At 35.9% G+C, this 24078-nt stretch overlaps 1 protein-coding gene across 1 annotated transcript; it reads left to right on the top strand.

Annotated features, from left to right (window-relative positions):
* The first annotated feature begins 20358 nt into the window (after window positions 1–20358).
* On the top strand, window positions 20359–23216 carry LOC117320821. Its single transcript, XM_033875307.1, has 2 exons — window positions 20359–20395; window positions 22882–23216. The coding sequence occupies exons 1-2, from the start codon at window positions 20359–20361 to the stop codon at window positions 23214–23216; spliced, it is 372 nt and encodes a 123-aa protein (XP_033731198.1).
* The last annotated feature ends 862 nt before the right edge of the window (window positions 23217–24078 follow it).

Genomic DNA, 24078 nt, shown 5'->3' on the forward strand with positions numbered 1-24078 from the left:
GTCACATGATGGTACAAAATACAAGAATATTCAATTCAAAAATGTGATAAAGAAGAGAGTATAAAAAATTGAGCATTTTGGATTAAGTTGCTTTTGAATGATACGTGTTGTATATGTATAGACGAGTGAACAGGCACACGTATTCATACATGTGTGTGTATTGGATGAAGATATAGTTAATATACATACATGATGTATACTTGGTATTTACAATCTGAAAATTTTACAAATATGCCAGCAATTGTTAATGTATAAGTATTTCAATTTACTATAATAATGTCATGGTCATTCTGTACAGTACACGCTAGATATCACATCCATTTGTCGGTATTGTATGTGGCTAAAGTGATCAATAATTGTGTTATACATTTGTACTATGAATAGTGTGAAGGGCCTTTTGTCCGGAGGGGCTATTGCCTAGGGGCTAATGTCCGGGGGGGCTTTTTGTCCGTACCTCGAATAAAGAACTTTAAACTCGTCTTCGGTATTTTTTTAGTGTGTCTTATTTAAATATCACAGACATGTACATAAATTAACCGACCATAGGATCTTTCTCCCAATATTTTTTTCTTTCTATGCATATTATTCTCGGTTTTGATTTTCCTGAAAAGTTTGACATTTTGTGTTCCTAAATGGTTACTTTCCCTGCTTGATAATACCGCTGAAAAAATGACGTTTGATACCTGAAATTAGCTACAGACAATTACACAACTATCAAATTATTAGGAACATGTGTGAATTTAGTTGTGTACTCGTCACCGTTTATCACAGTTAAGTTGCAAGGTTCCTTTGAACTGCAGTCAGAAAACTTTAGATCACAGTCTTACCACAGGCGCTAACAGATTAAACATACCACTGCCATATCAAAAAAAAAATTGAAAGTAATATTTTCTATGCAAGCGCCTGTGGGCTCACATGAGGGTACGTTATAAATATAAATGAAAATATCTGAATGCGTACCACTTTTATATTGTGAATGACGATGTGGCTAGCAACAACTAAGTTTTATGCCACATGATATATATGTTTTAGCAGAGACATATATATGTCTTTGGTTTTAGTAACGACATTTTATGTTTATGTTCGATAACACAGTATTTTATGTAGCAAATAATGTGTCTGATTTTAATGCGTTAATTGAACGAAATATGGTAATAAATAAATAATCACATGCACCCTAATTAAATTGCACTGCGGTCGGTACTGACGATCTGCGGTGTCTGATTTTTGCCGAGTCTCTACGAGTTTGCTATTGTACAGGTAACTGTCTTCTGATTAAATATATCAATCAATGTACGGTAACAAGCGAATCTATATGTCTGTTTATAGCCTTTACATTAATTTCATTAACGTGCAGTGACATCAGCAAACGATTAAAACTTCGACGATGTCCTTTGTAAAAATCATCTAGACATGTCAATCACACCTGTGGCAACAAATCTGAGAGTATGTGGGCGGAGCTATAGTAGGCTGTGCCTGATTATATGGTGTGTCATCAGGTAAACTGTCCACCCCATTCGATGCAGGTATCCCAGCAATCTAATATTGCCTAATTAATTCTCTGTAAAAGAAGTCTTACGCTAGGATTTATGAGAGTGTCGCCCAAAACATAAGGGTATAATTTCACAATATTTAGTTTATATTTACTTAAATAATTACGGTAGCTGTTATCCCGTGTATTTGTTATTAATTATTGAGATAATACACGAACACTAATTGTTGCGATTTAAAACGTGTAATTTCATTTATTTATTTAAAAAAAATCCTACGGTAAGATGTGAGATACAGGTAGTAGACATGGACCAACTACAGCCTAAAATCCTTCTGGATAACAACATATACTCCCCTCAGGTAAAAAAACCATAGGGGTCCGATGGGGTCATTGCGAAACAGGTATACTCTCTATTGTAATTAAGATATGTGATTGACAGGTGTTAACAGTTGGTGAAAACATTTCTATAACGGTAATTACACGGCATGTAATTGTTCTGTGTATAGAGAATTAATCTATATCGCTTTCACTAACTTCAATTATGATTATATTACGCGATATAGAGATTTTTTTTCTAGAAAATAATGATACACCATTTATAACTCATTTATAAGTATGACCGTTTAATAGATCATTCAGTTTGATTTCATTTGGTTTTAAACGGTAACGATTTGGAATATATGATTTCCTAGCGAATTTTCAATGATTGCGGTAAAACAAAACCACGATAATGATATAATATATCTATTATATACTCTTCTCCGACATTCTCTTCACAGAAAGTAAATATTTTCTTCTGGAACTCCTTTGTTACCTACCAGTTCAATGGGAAATTTCAAATTACATGATCTATCATCAGGCTTCGTTGGACGTAAAATAGACTGGTCTGTAGATAGAGAAAGGACGAAATAGTTCACATTGTTTGGACGTTAGGTCTTGATCGTAATGGTGACGTCTGTATTGTTAGTACGTTATTTTGTTTTGCTTCCAAAATAAAAGGGACGGGAAAGATTCCCATGTTATGCTTATAATTAATTGAAATATGTTAAAATGTATTTTATAGATTTCTTTATTACATACACCAATGTATTGTTTTCTCACAATAAAGCGGGCACATCGGACTATACATACACATCATTCTGTAGTCTATGTATTTCAAACAATATTTATTTGACAATTTCCATTTAACAATATACACCACATTTATAGTATACACACATAGATTCCAATCATGCATGTAATCGAAAAAAAGAGACCTCGCATAATGATTTTGCTGTGACAATTTGGCTGTTAATGAAATAATGAAGTTGATTAACTACTATATATATAGTTTGGAAAATATGAGCATGGATTTCTATATCTACAGGTAATTTGAATGCGCCCAAGTGTATGTCTATGCTATTAGCCACGCCGGAATCGTCCCTGTAAACTGCAAGTAGCATATATATCAACATAAATAATGATAGTAAGAAAACACACAACGTCTTTAAGTCGTGTATTTAAACTACGAAATGTTTAAATAATTGTACAGTCTATGTATGAAACCCGCTACAAAAAGTCAGACGAAATAATTATAAGCTATAGTATTCAGGATAAAATTTGGTTTTCTTCAAACAATTACGAAACAAAAAACATACATTATGTCCCCGCGAGGACAAGTAATGATCTTATCAATGTTTATCGTCTTCTCATCCGTCACAGGTCGTACACGTATATGGATCAATTTCTCAAACAGACATCTTACTAGCTATATACTTCAGATATATGTGATGACTAAATTATGCAATTAAGGACTTTGCTAGATCACGTAAAAATAAGTTCGAGATCTTTCACTAAATAACGAGCCCCTTATGTGGCCTCTCCGAGGTCATGCACAAAGCGCCACCTATAAACAGGTCAGCTAAATCAATAGTGATTAAATGCATAGGCCTATATACAAGTATTGAATTGCAGATCATTTAAACCACATCATTTATCAACAGCAGCAATTGAGACGTTAAGGGAATTTCGTAGACTCACTATACGGTACCAGATGTTTTTTTTATTTAGTTATACCCATGATCGTCACGGAGAACCGTATCACTTCGAATTCGAGTCTTACATTAGGGATAGGACACTTGCATGTAAGTCACAAAATCTACCAATCGTCTCGACTGCTAGCGGTAAAAAAATCGGTACACGTACAACGATAAGGGTCGATAATGGTCAACTGAGAGCCACACCACCACAGGTAAAACCGAGGGCTGAATGTAATCGTGGCCCTCCGGGGCTGTATCATCAGGATTCGCGGCGGACGCATTGCTTTGATGTTTCGCGGAGAAACGATCACCGCGGATTTTGATGAACACATTACCACCGGGGATCGCGATGACGCCGTGTTCATGATCCCTGATAGGGATTTAGGGTGATCAGTCGCGGTGATTGACCCCTTGAATAGAAAATCAAACGCCGGCACATGGTGACTTTGTGTTCATTCCTACGGCCTGCACTGTATGTGGCTTTAAAGTGCACCCTGAACGAAAAACGATAATCAAATATCTTTTTCTTTGTAACCACAAAAGAAGAATGTCGCAAACCGCATCAAAATTGGTTGGCCGAGTGCAGAGATATTGCACATCGAAGTACACGATTTGCACCTGTCGGTCAACTGCTAATCAGCGAATCGATCAGTTGCGCTGATTTGGAACTCTTCAGTCTATGACGTCACAGGTTGAACGGAGTGGCTGTTATGGTAGCCAGTAGCATAGAGGACAGTGTGAACAGTAGCAGCACAAACATGTCTGAATACGATCTGGACATGAGTTTGAGGTTGTTGAATTTGGCGAATATTGCCGACAAGAAGTCGGAATCCAACAATATAAGTTTGAGTTTTAAAAAATAATAGTGAAATTGACTCTGAAAATGACCGCTTGGTTAACACAGACTGGTGTAATAATAAATGTATATTAGTTATGTGGTTACCATTTCTTACTCATTACCAAAGAAAGGAACACAGCATCAACATTTTTAAATAAAATAATGTGCCATTTCATTCGCAAATTAATATTCAAATAAACATACCAACAATACAACAGTTCTGGATACTCTGGTTTGTGAGAAAAGACGAACACACGTACAGTAAATTCATGCGTTATATTCTATACAAAGCCTGCTTCTAGTCATGAAGGATACTTAATTTAGAAAGTAATATCAGGGACGTATAATAAGATATACATATATGTCCCTGGTAATATATTATAATCATCATGATCTGTAATAGACTAAATCTCTCTCCCGTATGAATACCAGTGTTGAAGTCTACAACAAACTTCTACAGATACAAATTTTATCCCTTATGTTACATGCCATGGTCTCAGGGATTAAGGAGGATTAAATGCTTGAGAAAGATATAATCTATAAACGATCGTTGTTAGTGAAATTATATAAAAGTGATTCACAACAATTATAATATAATTGATACTTTCTGTACAGGTATAAAGCATAGGTACTTATTAAAACCATCATTTAAGCTCCGTTTTTTATGATAAAAAACACAATTTATTTCATCGTGACAAATTATAATTAATACTTAAACTTATAAACTCGATTTTCGTGTATGATTTTTTTTTCAATTTTTTATTTTTTGCTATTATTTAAAGTTAACTTAGGTTAATTATTCTATAGACAAACCTTTGAGATACAATTTTTTTCGTTTGTAAGGAAAACGAAACTCACTGTATAAAAATGTTCGGAGAATTACGAATTCTCAAGTTTGAATGGGTTCGTATACTGCTAAACAACTACCAGGTATGAAATTACGATCCACAAGCTCGTCACACCTGTCACTGCACCACAGGTGTCTGTGATTTCTGGTGTTCTGATCGGCACACGCTGATATATAATTGCTTGTGAGTTCACGCGTTTGGTTTCTGTGCACTTCAAAAAAGTTCCGAAGACATGCTTTTTACAGGTTGTATATAAATTGAGCTTGAATTTTATTAAGAATTGCGTTTATACTAATAGAGAATACATTTTCAAGTTGTTGAAATCAAACACATTATTTTTATTTTGTATCTCAAAGGTTTGTCTATAGAATAATTAACCTAAGTTACCTCATTCATATATATACCCATGATGTTGAAATTTACTCTATGAATCTTGTCTGCATGGGAGTTACTGATCTTTCATGGACACGTTTTATCAATTGCGGACAATTACCCAAAAATCACAAATAATGGTATCATTGCTGTTTTGGCTAATAAAAAATTTAAAATGGTTAGCATTTATTTCACATCTTGTATGAATTGCATTTTAAACTTGTATTATTAGAAGTATTATAACTAAAATCAATACTGGTACATCTGTATGTAATAAACCGTTCATGCCCTCATAATAAAGGCTACATGATGTAAGTCGTTATAATCGGCCCGTTATTCAAATGTCATACATGTTACAACGACCCGTTAAAATAAAAAAAAAATATTCATGTTATATACGACCTGTTATAATAGAAAATAAATAAGATGATACACTTTGTATTTGGCCAATTATAATAGAAAATTAGTAAGATGTTACATGTTGTATATGGCTCGTTATGAGAGAAAACAAGGAGCCGCAAAGCTTGGCATTATCCCCCGCGCCCCGCAGTTGGTATGAAAACCCAAATACATGTATATATCAAGCTCAACGTAACAATTATTAAGGAAACAATAATTTGGTATTTTTGATTAAGTCTCCATGGTAACAGAAAAAATACCGAGAATGGAAGGTCCGCAATAGCAAAAGGCACAACTAGTCTGATATATTCAGAAAGTTTCAAGCAGCCTCGTTGAACTGTTTTGGAGTTATAGCCCGGGAACAAAGGAAACAGTAATTTGGTATTTTTGACTAAGTTTCCATGGTGACAGAAAAAATACTAAAAATGGAAGGTCCGCAATAGCAAAAGGCACAACTACATTTAGGGCACTAGTCTGATATATACAGAAAGTTTCAAGGAAGGTCGACACTGGTTTTTGCTGTTTGAATTCTCGTTTTTAAAATACGGGAAAACAAAAAGTTGACAATTTAGGTTATCTTATCCGAATATGTTTTGTATATTACATTTTTTTTCGAAATAAAATTTACCATCTCAAAAAAAAAAAATAAAAAAAAAAAATCTTACAGAATTTTCTGGATAGAGAGATTTCATTGCTGATTAGCTTTCTTCCATTGGTTACATTCAGGCATGAGTGCCTCAGGGCTTTATTCTCGGCCCTATACTTCATATACATCAATGATATCTCTAAAATTTTACGTTCTTCATCTCGTGTCTTAGTCAATGATACATCTATTATTTGATCATCCCCTTTATGTGTTGAAATTGAAACTGAATTAAATCAAGACTTATGATCACGTAATTCCTGGGCAAATCAGTGGCTAGTAAGTTTTAACCCTAGTAAAATGAAAGGTTTTTTTATAACAAATTCTGCAAATACAAATGCTAAGCTTGATATTATCTTTGGTTGTGAGTTATTAAATTTAGCTGAGAACACAAAAAAAAAAAAAAAAAGTTTCAAGGAGCTGCGTCAAATGGTTTTTGAGTTATAGCGAGGGACCAAAGGAAACAGTAATTTGGTATTTTTTACTAAGTTTCCATGGTGACAGGAAAATACTGAAAATGGAAGGTCTGCAATAGCAAAAGGCACAACTAAGGCACTAGTCTGATATATACAGAAAGTTTCAAGGAGCTGCGTCAAATGGTTTTTGAGTTATAGCCCGGAAACTAAAGGAAACAGTAATTTGGTATTTTTGACTAAGTTTCCATGGTGACAGAAAAAATACTGAAAATGAAAGGTCTGCAATAGCAAAAGGCACAACTAGGGCACTAGTCTGATATATACACAAATTTTCAAAGAGCTGCGTTGAACGGTTTCAGAGTTATAGTCCAGAAACAGTAATTTGGTATTTTTGACTAAGTTTCCATGGTGACAGAAAAAATATGGAAAATGGAAGGTCCGCAATAGCAAAAGGCACAACTAGGGCACTAGTCCGATATATACAAAAATTTTCAAGGAGCTGCGTCAAATGGTTTTTGAGTTATAGCCCGGAAACTAAAGGAAACAGTAATTTGGTATTTTTGACTAAGTTTCCAAGGTGAAAGAAAAAATACTGAAAATGAAAGGTCCGAAATAGCAAAAGGCACAACTAGGGCACTAGTCTGATATATACACAAATTTTCAAAGAGCTGCGTAGAACAGTTTTTGAGTAATAGCCCGGAAATGAAAGAAAACAGTAATTTGGTATTTTTTACTAAGTTTCCATGGTGACAGAAAAAATACTGAAAATGGAAGGTCTGCAATAGCAAAAGGCACAACTAAGGCACTAGTCTGAAATATACAGAAATTTTCAAAGAGCTGCGTAGAACAGTTTTTGAGTAATAGCCCGGAAATGAAAGGAAACAGTAATTTGGTATTTTTGACTAAGTTTCCATGGTGACAGAAAAAATATGGAAAATGGAAGGTCCGCAATAGCAAAAGGCACAACTAGGGCACTAGTCTGATATATACAGAAAGTTTCAAGGAGCTGCGTTGAACGGTTTCAGAGTTATAGTCCAGAAACAGTAATTTGGTATTTTTGACTAAGTTTCCATGGTGAAAGAAAAAATATGGAAAATGGAAGGTCCGAAATAGCAAAAGGCACAACTAGGGCACTAGTCTGATATATACAGAAATTTTCAAGGAGCTGCGTAGAAAAGTTTTTGAGTTATAGCCCGGAAATGAAAGGAAACAGTAATTTGGTATTTTTTACTAAGTTTCCATGGTGACAAAAAAAATACTGAAAATGGAAGGTCCGCAATAGCAAAAGGCACAACTAAGGCACTAGTCTGATATATACAGAAAGTTTCAAGAAGCTGCATTGAACGGTTATGGAGTTAAAGCCTGGAAAAGAATCTCGGACGGACGGATGGATGGAGCCCAATTTAAATCCCCCGCAAACGCGTTTCGCGGGGGATAATTAGTGAGATGCTACATGTTATATATGGCCCATTTAAAAAGAAAATTATATGTCCCTGGTTTCGGTAGCATTTGTTATTAACTAATTCACAAGTATAACTAAGAGAGTTTATTCAGCACTTTCATTTTTGTTGTCTTATTCGCATTAATTACAGGCACGTGTTCACGTGTGTTTTTATATATTTCCTATAAGGCGGCTCCGATCATGTTCAACCTGTGACGTCACAGGTCAGAGGTCATCAAAACGAGGTATTCGTCTTTGGGCTTCAGGGGTGTTTTCGAGAAAACTCGCAATTACTCGGTAGTGGGACGGCCGATTTTGATGCGGTTTTCTGCATTCATGTTTATTAATCAATACCAATAACATATATATTTAAATATAATTTTTCGTTCAGGGTACACTTTAAGGAAAACTGGAAATTTCAAGATTTAAAAAAGATTTTTGTATACATTAGTGAATAACTTTTTATTTGATATCTCAGCCTGTATAGCTTTTTTCATTCTGAAAGTTTTTAAAGATATAAATACATGGACACATTTGGGGGTCACTTATTTAGAAGTAATCCGGTAATTACATGTATAGTGGACGGATTTAAGATGATGATAATAGGGACAATGAAGCAATTCTGTTTAACCCGAACGGAATAAATAGAGTCATTCATATTACATACATAGTCTATCTCGGGGATGTTTATTCTGTTTGACTGTTAGAGTTTTCTCCCTTTGTTCAGTTAGGATACTTGGTAAATATAGCACAACAATCGTCAAAACATGGTCTTAAGACGTTCATTATTGGCTTATATTCAGGTACCGAAACTACTCTTGTAAGTTCCGAAACGACTTCTGCAAGTACCGAAACAACCGAGTACCGAAACAACTTGGTACCGATACGACTTGAATTCAAGTGGTCAATGGTCCCCTTGGGGTACACTGTTGTGAAAGTCTACCTCAGAGTATCAAAGAGAGCAAAGCATGTACTGACACCAAGCAATGTGACTGAGTTTGAATGTTAAGTATAACGACCCAGAAGTATAAGTGTGGTCTGAGGCCATGTCAGTCCTGTAAACATAATTAGTCACTTTGGAGTGATATTACACATTAGGTGCACAAAGCGGTAAAGTACAATACATTGTTACAATGAGTCTAACACCATATCAGATAATTACTTTACGTTAAAGTAACACTTGGTGGTAACGCTTCTAATTGTTATGACATTCTTGGGAAAGATTCACTGCTCCGATGACAAGCTCGACTGGCTTGTCCGTGCCACCTCGGCTGTTTTCTCTGTTAGATAACATTTACCCATTAACCGTGCTACGTCATTGTAATTTCAATCTTTTTACTTCCTCTTTCGTTTTTGGTACAATTACGATTAATTTCCCAATACTTCTTTTTAATCACAGCATTGTCTTGACCATTGCCAGGTTGCATGACAAAAACTGTTTGAGGGGACAATTCTGTTCACCAGGACCAAATACAAATAAATGTAAAACAAACACTTAAAACGATGTAATCATAACGGGCTTGACTTTTTACTCAAATATACTCAAATATATACTCATGCAAATACACTCAAATACACAAAAAAATACTCAAATACTAATAAAATACACTTCTATAACATCAATATGTATGTAATGTGATCATTAATGTGTAAATATTACGACATAAGGCCTGATAAAAAACCAAAACCAAACCAACAACTTTGCAAGGGAGGTAACTCCTTTTCCTATACAACCTATCATACCTACTGAAAACATCAGTCTGGTTTTATTTAATGGTTTTAAGGCCTGACTCTTTCCTACAAATATATTTGATTATTGTTATTATTTTTAAGAATGTTAGTCTGTCTGTATCTTTCTACTAAATATATCAAATTACATGTATTATTGTTACTCAATTAAAATACTCTAGATTTCTATACATAAACCATAAAATGCCATGTATACAAAGAATGTTTACTCGCGCACAAATAATTTTTTAGTTGAGGAAATATCAGACTTTTTGTCAGGTTATAGTCACCTTCAGCAGTAAACAGAATTATCATGGATTAAAGGAAAAGTTTCCGATCGTCTTTGTCCAAGCGTCACTATACATGTACTAATGACTGTGTTTGATGCACTATTTTGTGCATGTGTTCTTTTACTGAATACTATATATCAAACACATGACATGCTGATTTCAGATGTAATTTATTATTTTCTCTGCCATTAATAAAAAGTGCTGATTATGTAGATTTTTTTTTAGAACGAACGAAAACATTTGTCCAGTCTCATCTATTTTTATGGCATATTGCAGCCCAATTATCCTCTGTAAACTATTTAGATTTTAATTTTCTTCAAATCTAATGGGCAAATTTCCTTCTTCTGTTTCAAATTAGTGATAGGTTTTTGCCCAACTTTGGTCTGAGCCATCTTTGAGCCATGTAAAGGCAATTAATTATGACTTCATATAATGTGTTCTGTGACCTATGGAGTCCTGAATGACATGGTTTTTCTTAATCAGGTCCATACAGGTGCCCTATAGTTAACACTCGCGGTTTGTTTGTCTGTCCATCCACAATAGTTCCTTAACTTTCATACTTATTGACCGACTCCTGACCACGACAAAGCTAGGTCACTCTGGGTGAGAGGTCAAGGTCATTTGGATCAAAAGGGGAAGGACAATGTAGATCTTTGACAATAATTCTTGCTGTTTGTGGGAAGGTAAAAGCTAACGTGTGTTTTATAGTATACTGTATTTATATTTCCATTAGCACAGATAACTGTGATTATAACTGCTAAAATGAATACTTTATAGTCCTTCCTGTGAAATCTAAAGCAGGTCAGCATTTTCTCAAGCCTAAGTTGAGTATAGGATACACACTCTTCAAATGTATATTTTCATATAAAATATGAAATTCCAAAAATAGAATGAAACCTCTAAACATTTTTATAATTTTTGTAGAGACCGGTATTCTTTCCCATTTTTTCCAGTCCTTATTAAAGATGTTAAGATGATTCCCCCTTTTCTGGTTGCAATATCTTAGAGTGTGGTATGTTTCTTTGATGTAATTTTTCAAAGCTGATAAAGACAGACTCTTTTCCTGGCATCTTGTGTTATATATGTATTTTCATCAAAATCAAACAATGCTTCCTATTTCCTTTTTCCAGAAGATGCTATATTATTTTTAAACAGACAGTTATACAATTATCTTGCTCCTCTATTATGTTTGAAAAAAAAACTTAAGTTGGCAGGTATGTATTACTAATACATACCTGCCAACTTAAGGTTTTTTTTCAAACAGAATAGAGGAGCAAGATAATTTTAGTTTTATGAATTCAGTGGAGATATCTTCTTTGGAAAAATTCTTTTTCTATAGCACTTGTGACACTTTGATAAGTGAGAAAGTTAGTATTAGTATGAATATTGAATTTCTCTATTAATTCTGTATAGCTGTAAAATCTACCATTGCTATTTTCTTTGACTTTGCATTTTTCTATATAAATCCTTTTCTATACCAATCTATATAAAAAATGCTCTTATTTTCTATTGTTACTAAATTATTATACCAAATAGGTTTTTTAGTGCATTGTTATTTTCAGAACATTCTGTCTTCTTGGAAAATACACACCAACTTCATCGAAGAACATCTTTCCAAAATTAATTCTTACAAGTTTTTTGGCATTTCAAAAATAATCTAAACCGCTATATGCTAAAATAACTGTATTAACATGTACTGAATGTTTTAAAAATTGACTGCCATTTCCCATTACTTGCAAACAGTCGTCGAATCTGTGTAAGCTTAATGAATCAATAAAAGATTGTAAATGTTTCATTTTCAGATCGTTTTCACTACAATTTTTAATAATTACATCTCTTTCTATCTTATCTTATGAACTTTTGGTTTGGACCAAGGTGTGTACTGTTTATTCTAATTTTGAGGACATGATAATTTATTGTTTTTTATTGGTTATGTACGCATAATCTGATAAACAGTCTTGACTACATATCATTGTAGTTTGTGCAGTTAAATCTTTATGTGATTATAACAAAATGCACCTTTATTTTTTTGAAACAATAACTCATTTAGTAAGAATTAGATGCTTATTATAACATAGTAATCATATCTTATTAAAAGGGGAAAAACAAGAAAACATAATTGAAGGTACACTGTATATCATTGGTACCTGCATGTAGAATCTATATGGTGCATTTTTAATAATGAAAGATTTTTTCCATTATTTCATTTTTCAAGTGTTGTGTAATATCATTATCAATATAGGTAATACAATTATCACTATATGTATTCTGTTATTAATACGTTTATATGAATGTATATTTTATTTTACTTTTAAAGGTATTCTTAAACATTTTCTTCGCTTGTTAGTCACTTTTGAGTCCCATGTATACTGAGACAGACTATACCTACATTTTCTACAAGTAAACTCAGGTAATGTTTATATAGCAAAAACAACATGTTGGCTGAGTGGGAATGACCCGATGTGACACCCTTTCATTACCTGGACCGTTGGTTAATTTATTATGGGGCGCCGTTTTACTATTTATTCCCATTTTGAGTTTGATATCACCTATTCGAATTTATAGCCTTAGGGGGAATCTTTCAATACACTGGTCAATTAGTGTAAGTTACACAGGCGTGTCAATCATCTCCCCAGGTGTGAAATATTGATCTACAAATATTGTAGATTCATCCAAATCTGTGAAAGTGTTGAGTGTATTTGAGTATATTTGAGTGTATTTGAGTAAAAAGTCGAGCCGTAATCATACCGCCCCCTCACTGGCCTCAGAATATATCATGGACAGACATTATAAACTAGCCGTGTACTTTTATAACATCGTTAAAACAAAGCTTACGACATAAAATAATTACCTGGTGTTATATTATCTTGACCTTTGGTTTGACCCTTCTCAAACTTTTGCAATTCTCAGGCAAAGACTGGTTTCATTGCGCTGTCTCCACCTTCGACTAGATCATCGGGATTTCCATTTTTTATTACTTCCGCTTTCGTTTCTCTCAAAACTACATTTAATTTCGCGATGTTTCTTTTAAGTCACATCGATGTCTTTATCATCTGATTGTGAAACAGAAACATCATTTGACAGTTAATGAGACAATAATCTGTCGCAAACGATCATGCTTCGATCAGCAGACGGATAACTCTGAACTCCGGGCTGGACGATTTACAGGATCGCGGCATAGGCCTAGCAGGATCGGGCAGAAATGGACAGGATCGAATCGGGCAGGATCGGGAAGAATCGGACCCTTTTAATGATGTTAGTTATTTGTTAATATTGCAAATTGGATTCTTTAGAATATTATAACATAATTTAAACAAAGTATTGACATTTTCTACATACAAAAGATGGAGACGTACTGGGTCGTGCAAGACAAAAAAACTCTTTAACAGGATCGGACAGAATCGGCGGCTAATGGACAGAATTTGAGTCCATTAAATAATATTGGTTAGCATTGTTGTTAGCTTCAACGGATTTATGCAATATCTATTTAAATGCTATTTTATCGTGAAAATATTAACCGACATTATTTGATAATCAAAACTTCACATAAACAAGAATTATATATCGAATCCTGAAACATGAAAACGAAATGTTATCAATTATGGACTTTGATGACAAGAAATTAAAAAACAAATCTTCCCTATCTGGGGTTTATTCAGGGTAATATCACATTATAAAACTATAATCACTATAAGGGTAAAAGAGTTGCAACACTCATTGACCGAGTGAGCACTCACTTCGACTGAGTGCTCACTGTTACCGAGCGCTCACTTCACCGAGTACTCACTGCTACCGAGCACTCAAAATACCGAGCACTCACTGAGTACTCACTTCTTACTGAGCACTTCCTAGCCTATACATAACGTTATGCATGTATGTTCAACTCTGTGCTCTCAGACACGTTCTTATAAACCACGAGTAGACCCAAGGCTACTGATATTAATCAGCTTAAAACTTATTTGATGTACCGATCACATAGACTTACTGGAGTCCCCACGGAGAAAGGGAGCCTTACTCAGATGCCTCTACCTCCGTACTCTACCGTAAGTTATAAACTACACAGTACAATACTTTGCTATAGGGAAGCCTTATTACCCCCATGTCCGGCCTTGTCGCGTCCGTGTCTGACGAAGAAGTGCACCATAACTAGCTTCGACCGCCGCCTTTTATATACTCTCGAGCGAAAGTGGAAACTAGCGGCACCTATTATAAAATCAGGATCTTTAGAAAGCTTTTAAAGGACTCACACAACTAAATAATTTACTATATGTTATTACTAGTGACCCAATCCCTTTATTCGTTCGTTTGAAGTTCAAATGATGTGGAATTTATATCAAATTAAAGTTTGAAGATTTTTCTATCGGATAAATGCCGTTATTGTATAGGTTTAATGGCATATAAGAGCACACGGGTACTTGGAAGACAGTAACCCCGACATTAACAGTACACTGGGGAACCCCTACCTGGGGAATTCCCGCCTCTTTACACCTCGAATCCTACGCCATTCTATTTTCAGTAGGAGTGTATATTTTTGATTTTCCAAACCTCAAGACCCTACACTTTATTCTCGTATATAGAAAGTACCCATTTCATATATCAATTACTCAGGAAAACAGCTTCAAACCTAAGAAACACATTCTCCTCGGGGACTTGGTTTACGTGAAACACAAGCTGATTGGCTGATTTAGTTGTGTGAGCCTTTAAGGGCGAGTACAAAACCCGGAATGCACTCAGGCGTGAAGATATTTTTCATAATATTTTGTATTTATTAGGTCATATCTCCATTATTACCGAATGGATTTCGTTCGGAAACCAGCAGAAAAAGGATTGATTTATCAGCTTTAAAATGATATAAGTTATATTTAACAGTATTAAAAATTAGATGTAAAAGTGAGCCCATATGAAATAAAAATGTCAATATTTACAACTGTTTTCGTTATAATAAATACCCATATCTCAAATGATACTGAACAGATTTTTGTTCGGGAACCACCAACAAACGGAGAATTTTGAACTCTTTCACATGGTATAAACTGTTTGATACTATTTGGGCAGCGATTGTATGCAAAGTGATCCGCTACTGCCGCAACAACTGTACATGTTCGAGGTGGTATAAAAAATTGATAAAATAAAGTTACATGTAAATTTCCATCTTTCTTAGTCCATAACTCCTTTATTACTTAACCGATTTCTGTTCGGGAAACACTCTAGATAAGATAATTTTATAGGCTTCAAGCTGATATATTTTTTTATTAATATTCATTAAAAAATCGGTGCAAAAGTGGTGGCCGGAATGAACCTATGTGAAATAGATGATTTGCCGGTTCTCAATGATGTAAGCGATTGTTTTTCAATCACCTAAGCGGCGACCGGAACAACCGGACAAACAAAACGAAGCGGTTAACTGAAACAAGGCTTTAGTCCAGCGCATATTTTCGCTTCTACACGAATATAAGGATAGAAATAGAATCTTAAAATAAAATACCTGCAGTCATTTGTTCTGAAAGGATCCGTCGACAAATTATTTAGTGGATTAAACAGTGGGAACTCCTAACTCTTCTGACTTACCACTATACAGGTCATTCAGTATTTTACACAAACACACATAATATTATTAGTCTAGCGTTATACATCTAAATGTCGTATAACCCAAACAAACAGCATCATCAGCTAATATTCACAGCCGGATTCAGATAGGAGTTCAGACTGATGTCACTATGGACCATTTGCATGAGTTCTCAACTGAAGATCTCCAGAATAAATCCAGAATGGGAAGAAATGACAGCTCATGTAAATTTTACATTGATAATTTGTTTCACATTGAAAGAAAAGAAAAACAAACCTTTTACATGTATTGTTGTTATTTTTGTTGTGTCTCGTTATATTTGATTAACACGACGTGCTGAATTTTTCAATCAACTGGGACCAGATTTCAATTTGTGCAATCAAAAGTGTCGGTGTTTTTTTCAGATTATGAAACATATATTTCTGCAATACACTTGCATTTTCAGTTGTGCATCTAACAAACTTTGAAGTATTTTTAAAGGTACTACAAAAAAATAACTGGGGTATCTGAAATGGAATCGTGGGTGCAGAACGAACGTGCGTGACATCAGTCACAAGTTTGGCTCCACCCGCGATTCCATTTCAGATACCCCAGTTGTAGTACTTTAAAAAATACTTCAAATGTGTTGTAACATGGTCCCGCCTACATTAAATCGGACAGGTGACGTGCACGTGCATGGTCAATCCGGAAAGCATGGGCGTCCAATCAGAATGTCGTGTGTACCAATACAAAAATAATTTGTACATCTAATTGAGACTGGCAAGTGCTCCACGCTTTTTATTTTTTATTACGCGGGAAAATAAAATCATTCATTAGTTCTTCTTATTTTAAACTCGCCTTGTCAATGATGACGATTATGGGAGTGTTTCTGGGGGGTGCATAGGAGCGCTAATTAAAAAAAAAAATTAAGAGAGAGAGGGGTTTTTTTGCACAAAGGAGTGGTACTAGTGTATCACTTGTACTGTCCTTGTTGGAAAATATCTCTCAGATCTGACGTACCACTAATATAATGATAATATACGAGTCAAATGTACCATAAATGTGTGTGTATGTTAGTTTGTGTACTACTGAGATAATGTTCAACTTGTGTTAAGATGTTTTTACATTGTAACTATCATGCATCTATTATTTTTCCATTGTCCATTTAATACCATGATCTCTCCCTCCTTCACTCTCACTCTTTCCGCTTTTCTCATCTAATAATGCTGTACATACTTATAAATTTCTATAGCCATCTTATGATGTATACATACGTGTAATAATATCATTAGGAACGGTCGTTTATAATATTCTTGTAACTTGTGCTCAATCCTTTTGCTGTAATTGGCAATAAAATGTGTTTAAACTAAACAAAAACTTACAACCATATATATATATATAGGGAAACTGTGACTTCCGAAGTGTTCAACATATGTCTGTTATAAGAATAGATGTCAATGACTAGTTTTCTTTCGCGGAGAGCCGGGATCTTCTACAGAATTACTGATATGTGTTCGGGAAGCCTTTGACCGATGTAACCACAAATAACAGGTGTCACTTTGTTAAAATAAACATTAAATGTTGCTGAAGAACCGTTCTGCCTGTAGATGTTGTAAACCTACATATACAAGCATACTCCAGGCATCTAATTAACGTCATAGCATTTAACTATACTTGTATTTGCAAACAAAAACAGATCTCTTGTTCCCATTTTTATTTACATTTCTCTGATTAACATGGAAACCACAGGGGCGCGGTCACAGGAAATAGCTAGTTTAGCCCGAATTTCCTCTGGCCCTGATACCATGTCTGGTGTCAGGGCCAGAGGAAACTCGGGCTAGATATAGGTTAGTCATAATGTGTAAATAGCAAAATTTATCATAAGACATTCAATCGTGACGTTTAGGTTTGGTTTAACGTCTTATTAACAGCCAGTGCCATTTAAGGACGTGCCCGGTTTGGAGGGGAAGGAAAGCCGGAATACCCAGAGAAAAAACCCACTGGCATACGGTCAGTATCTGGCAACTGCCCCACGTAGGTTTCGAACTCGCAATCGTGACATGTCCCTGTGTGTATTTTTTTTATTGTAGGAAAGTACAGTGTCAAATATTTTAACTTGACAAGTAAAATGAGGAAATGGGCCCATCTTCGAGACATTTGCTTCAGTTCCAAGGAAATCGTGTTGGTACATATATGTACACGTATATGTATCTGTTTCTATTTTCTATACTGGTATTTGAAAAAATTAAAATTGCGCTTCAAGCTATTTTATTTGTCTCTTTTGATATCTTAATACTTCCCGTTCTAGCTTACACATTTTATGTCGCTATTCTACAGTGGACGGAGACTGAAAGTGTTCCAACAACTGTTTTTCAGCTGCAGTACGGTTTGAAACAGCCGTGTATGTACTGCAACTGAAAACCTTACAGTTGTAGCACTCTTTTAGGTCAAAGGAAAATCTTGAGAACCATGTTACTACATCAGAGAGAATGAGAACAGTGTTGCACATAACGATGAAGACATAATTGTTGTACAATATTGTTCAATTTCTATGTTTACAAATTACATTAACAATGAAAAAACTGAAATCAACAGACCATATCAATCTACGCTACTCGCCATGGTTATTTAAACTGATTTTCGCCCTCCAATACATTCACAGTGTCCTGTAATCACACAGCCGGCTTTCTTGTCCACGACAAACCTTAGGTTATTACATTGTTTTTTAAAAATATGTTTGATCTCTTTGGGTCGGCTTAACCTCTGAGCACTCTAAATCAGCAAACTGAATTTTTTTCTGAAACGGGGTTAAACTCTAAAATATGAACATGTCAGTCGTAAAAAAAGCCTAGTCTTCGAAAGATTTGTAGGCTTTATTTTTTTCTCTCGTCGTATTCCGACTTGTTACATTTCATATAATTGAAAATATCGATCAAACCAAAATTGGGGATGTTTGTAAAGTCTTTAGTATACCCTTTTAGATCAAAAGGATTAACACCTGCAATATTTAACCCGAAGCTAATTTTTCGCTTCATGTCCTCAAGAATACGGGTATATTTAGTGTTGCAACAACTTTGACAATTTCCCTAAGCATCTCCTTATTAGGCTATACCTTGTGACCGTGACGCCCCTTGTCACCAGAAAAAACTGGCACACGGATATTTCTAGTAAGCCCATTTTCGTCGGGCATAGTGCATAGTAGGCTATACGTTTATGTATCGAACGTCAACTTTTTGTCCGGTGGAACTCTTTTTTGTTTCAAGGGAGATCACTCTAAATCCTAACACATCGGGAACCGGCAAATGGTCTATTCACGGACGCCATTTTACGAGTACGTCCAAGCCGATACCACACTACGTCTTATACTAAAACAACAAATATGCCTACACTGTACACCGGTCGCCATGACCAGGTAACGGGCGGCTCGTTCACACCTTGATGAAAATGATTAATCTTTAAATTAGCTTACACTGGTCGATGACTGTTACCAGGAATGAAATCTATAAAACGGATTTACTTGCTCATCACTTGGATGGTTTTGTCCACGAGATTAAAGTGTATCCTGACTTAGGAACTATTCTTGGTTTACCAGAAAATTTTGAGGTTTTTAACCAATTGTTAGATTTAGACGATAGCTCGGTAACAATGTGTTAAGGGTATGACACAGCTTTTAATCTAAGGGATTTTTATGTGACACCAGTCCTTTTCCAATATATCCTTTTTGAAAAAAAAAACCTAAAATTCCATTAGCATTTTTGGTACATAAAGGAAATTTTAAAAATGTCACGAGCGATTGTTTGATTATCTTTGTGAAAAAATGACAAAAAATGTATTTAACATTAAGTTTACAGTTGCACAGTAAAGATATTTAAAATCTACGAAAAAACTAGGTCCATCAAAAACTCCTATTCAACAAATAAAAACTCCTACAAATCAATCTATTAAAAAGGAAACCTTTAGTCATGTAAAACAAAGGACACCACGTGTTCCAAAAAGAAATTAAGATTTCAGTAAGAAGATTCTGATACCTATAATATTAGCGAGGATAGTCGCTGATAACACAGAGTCGCTGCAAAACCCATGGGCAAATAACTTAAATGAAAGCCATAAACTTAAAATTTCCAATAAAGAAGTGATTTGTTCTGATATTATAAACGCAGTACAATCAATAATGTCTAAAAAATTTCCTGGTTTGAATGGCAACACAGGAGCAACGTCAAACCCCGAGAGACTCGAATAGTATGATGAGGCACAAAGTCTAGAGGGGTTCCACAAAGAGGGCCAATACGTGGTTAGAGGTACAACGGGTCGGGCGATTTGGCGCCATAATGTATATACAAAAAACCTGTATCAATTTAGGGGATAGTAAGTTGTTCTGAGTGGCTATACTGGCGATTAGAACATGAAATTTGGTTTGAACTCGAGACCGATAGGTCGAGAGTTTAAACCAAATTTCATGTTCAGCCACTCAAAACAACGTACTATCCCCATTCTAACACGTTTACTATCGCATATATTTACAAACATTGGTTTACAGCGCTACAAGTACGCTGTTAAGTACTCTGTGATGTGACCTCCGTTAGTGACGCGTCATACTGTGGTGGATTGACCAATCAGAGAGAAGCTATCAAAGTCGGTCAATTGGCCACGCCCATACTGGCGAGAGCTCGGTCTGTATGTTTACGAAGCGGTGTATTTGGATTGTTGTGAAAGTCCTGTTTCAGAAGATTTAAAGACATATTTGGATTTACGCAGTATGCTTAACGACATGTGCATTTTAACAAAGGCAGAGTTGATGTGTTTCTACAGGCTCAACCGTTATGTGAAGCTGTGTGCACTTGTACCATTTCATTTAGGATTTTACTTGACCTTAGATGCTTTCACACGGACGAAATGAACGTTTCAATCAATAAATGACGGTAAGAATGATGCTAACGATTTTTGTTAAATTTATTTAGTTAATTCATTCTAATCGATTTCTTCACTTTCGATTCCGATATCACGGGTCATCAATCATAAATGGTGCAGAGTGTTGAATTTCGCTACGAGTCGAACTTGACGCCATATTGTTTTGATTAGAAACGGGGCGTGGCTAAACACGATAGGTCATGGTTCTATCGCAGATTAGAAGTTGGTCCGCAACCAATCAAAACACGCGTTGCAAACGAATCGTGTTAGAATACTAAGTATACAATAAAGGTTGTTTTTCTTTTGCATTTTTTGCCAGTGAAATATAGAAATTTATAAGATTTAGTGAAAATATAAGCTTTGCTTTGTATTCACTTCTTTGAATCAGAGTTCTGTATGTAAGTTAAGTATAATAAGTCTCAGGTCCTTGCCGATTTTTGCAATCGAAGTGGAGATAGATAAAACATTTTTGCAGTATTTCTGAAATTTTCAGACTAGTTTTTGACAAAATACTCACTTGACGTTATTCACATACAATGTATATTCTCCGATAACAGCAGAAAATGCTTTAATTGCGTTGATCAGTCCTTTCAAAATATCGCCGTCAAGTTGATGTGGAGTAACGTCACAAAGAGATGACGTCATTACTGATTCCCGCACTAATCCACCATTACTCTTTCGATGTTTTTAATTTAGTTTTTAAGTTTATGAAATGCAATTAAAAGAAAATTGAATTGTTTCCTGTTAAATATAACATATGTTTCACGAGTATGACCGAATATTTTGATATTTTTCACTCGTGCGAAGCAGTCGTGAAAATAACGATATTCTGTCATACTCGTGAAATAAATATATGTTACTTAGTATATTAAACAGGAAACCATTCAATATCCTCAATATATAATGAAATAAAGATTTCATTCGCATATCACAAATTTTGCTCTAAAACCGAGTATTATCTTTAGATAAAAACCTTTTCAAATTAAAAAAAAAAAAAAAAGAATATTTATCAATTATTTTCAATGTATGCAATCCAGCTATTAGGACAGGGAGTCACAATGAAATTTTATAAAAATATAATCCATATAGCTACAAATAACACCTACCTTGTACAGACATCGGACACTTATTTTTGTCCGTAAATTGATTGAAAAAATCATTTACAATTGATGTAATAATACATGTATAAAACTATATTTCTATTATTAGTCTCTGTTTATATAGCCTATAACTACAACGATGTTATATCAGCAAGATATCCTAGAGGGATCTTGGCACCCACCATTGAATTATTCTCATTGCTTCTATATCAGATTGATATTCTCTCTACTTTTCCATTCTTTCGCTTTTCCTCTTGATAACACGAACAAGTGGAATCTGCATGTTAAGTTTGATAAAGATCCCTTTAGTACTTTGTTGGGCATTTTGTTTTTCTGATCAAAAATCTAAATTGAATGGGCACAACTAGGGACGAAGGGGAACCTACAAATAAAGTTTGAGGAATATCCTTCAAGTTCTTTTCAAGAATTAGCGATCAGGATTGTTGACGGACAGACGGACCACGGACAACAGTCGCGGAATAATTTGAGGAAGTACATGTAGAATTCTAAAGGAGCAAGGGCTATCGAGGGGAGTGCGTCCTGGAGGAGTAAGGGCTTTCAAGGGAATAAACCCTGGAGGAGTAAGGGCTATTGAGGGAGTGAATCCTGGAGGAGTAAGGGCTATCGAGGGAGTGAGTCCTGGAGGAGTAACGGCTATCGAGGGAGTCAACCCTGGAGGAGTAAGGGCTATCGAGGGAGTCAACCCTGGAGAAGTAAGGGCTATCGAGGGAGTCAACCCTGGAGGAGTAAGGGCTATCGAGGGAGTCAACCCTTGAGGAGTAAGGGCTATCGAGGGAGTCAACCCTGGAGGAGTAAGGGCTATCGAGGGCGTAAACCCTGTAGGACTAAGGGCTATCGAGGGAGAAAACCACGAAGGACTAAGGGCTATCGAGGGAGTCAACCCTGGAGGACTACGGGCTATCGAGGGAGTGAACCTTGGAGGACTAAGGGCTATCGAGGAAGTCAACCCTGGAGGACTAAGGGCTATCGAGGGAGTGAACCTTGGAGGACTAAGGGCTACCGAGGAAGTCAACCCTGGAGAAGTAAGGGCTATCGAGGGAGAAAACCACGAAGGACTAAGGGCTATCGAGGGAGTGAACCCAAGAGGAGTAAGGGCTACCGAGGGAGTGAACCCAGGAGGAGTAAGGGCTATCGAGGGACGAAACTCGGAGGACTAAGGGCTATCGAGGGAGTAAACCCTGGAGGACTAAGGGCTATCGAGCGAGTGAACCCTGGAGGACTAAGGACTATCGAGGGAGTCAACCCTGGAGGACTAAGGACTATCGAGAGAGGAAACCATAAAGGAGTAAGGGCTTATCGAGGGAGAAATGCTAAATGCTATGGAGGGGTGGGTTGGGGTGGGGTGGGTGAGTGGGTTGAGATAGGAATAGTTAGGGGCTATAGAGGTGAAGGGTTGAAATAGTAATAGCTAGGGTTACGGAGGGAGAGCAGTTGAGAGAGGGTTAGGGGTTAGGGAGAGGGAGAGCTTGAGATAGGAATAGCTAGGCGCTAAGGAGGGGGAGCGTTTGGTTTGGTTTGGTTTATTTTGTTTAACGTCCTATTAACATCTAAGGTCATTTAAGGACGGCCTCCCGTGCGAGCGACATGTATGAGTGCGGTGAGTGCGTATGTGTGTTTTGGGAGGCTGCGGTATGTTCGTGTTAAGTCTCCTTGTGATAGGCCGGAACTTTTGCCGATTTAAAGTGCTATCTCACTGAAGCATACTGCCGAAGACACCCAGCAGCACACCCCACCCGGTCACATTATACTGACAACGGGCCAACCAGTCGTCCCACTCCAAATATGCCGAGCGCTAAACAGGAGTAGCAACTACCATTTTTAAAGACTCTGGTATGTCCCGGCTAGGGGACAGAACCCAAAGCCTTCCTCACAGGGGCGAACGCTCAACTAAAGGCCAAAAGTGAGGCATTGTCAAGGGAGACATTAGGAAGAAGAAAGTTGTTAGGAAAGAAGAGAAAAGATAAGATCCCAAGTTTAGTCGCCTCTTACGATCATGCAATGGGGGCAGCAGGTACAATT

This window comes from Pecten maximus, unplaced genomic scaffold, assembly GCF_902652985.1.
Source record: "Pecten maximus unplaced genomic scaffold, xPecMax1.1, whole genome shotgun sequence".
Lineage (NCBI taxonomy): Eukaryota > Metazoa > Mollusca > Bivalvia > Pectinida > Pectinidae > Pecten > Pecten maximus.

Coding starts and splice junctions, on each gene's coding strand:
- LOC117320821 (XM_033875307.1), top strand. CDS start 20,359: ATGTATATACAAAAAACCTGTATCAATTTAGGGGATA. Junction 20,396..22,881: donor CTGTATCAATTTAGGGGATA/GTAAGTTGTTCT, acceptor TAAACCCTGTAG/GACTAAGGGCTATCGAGGGA.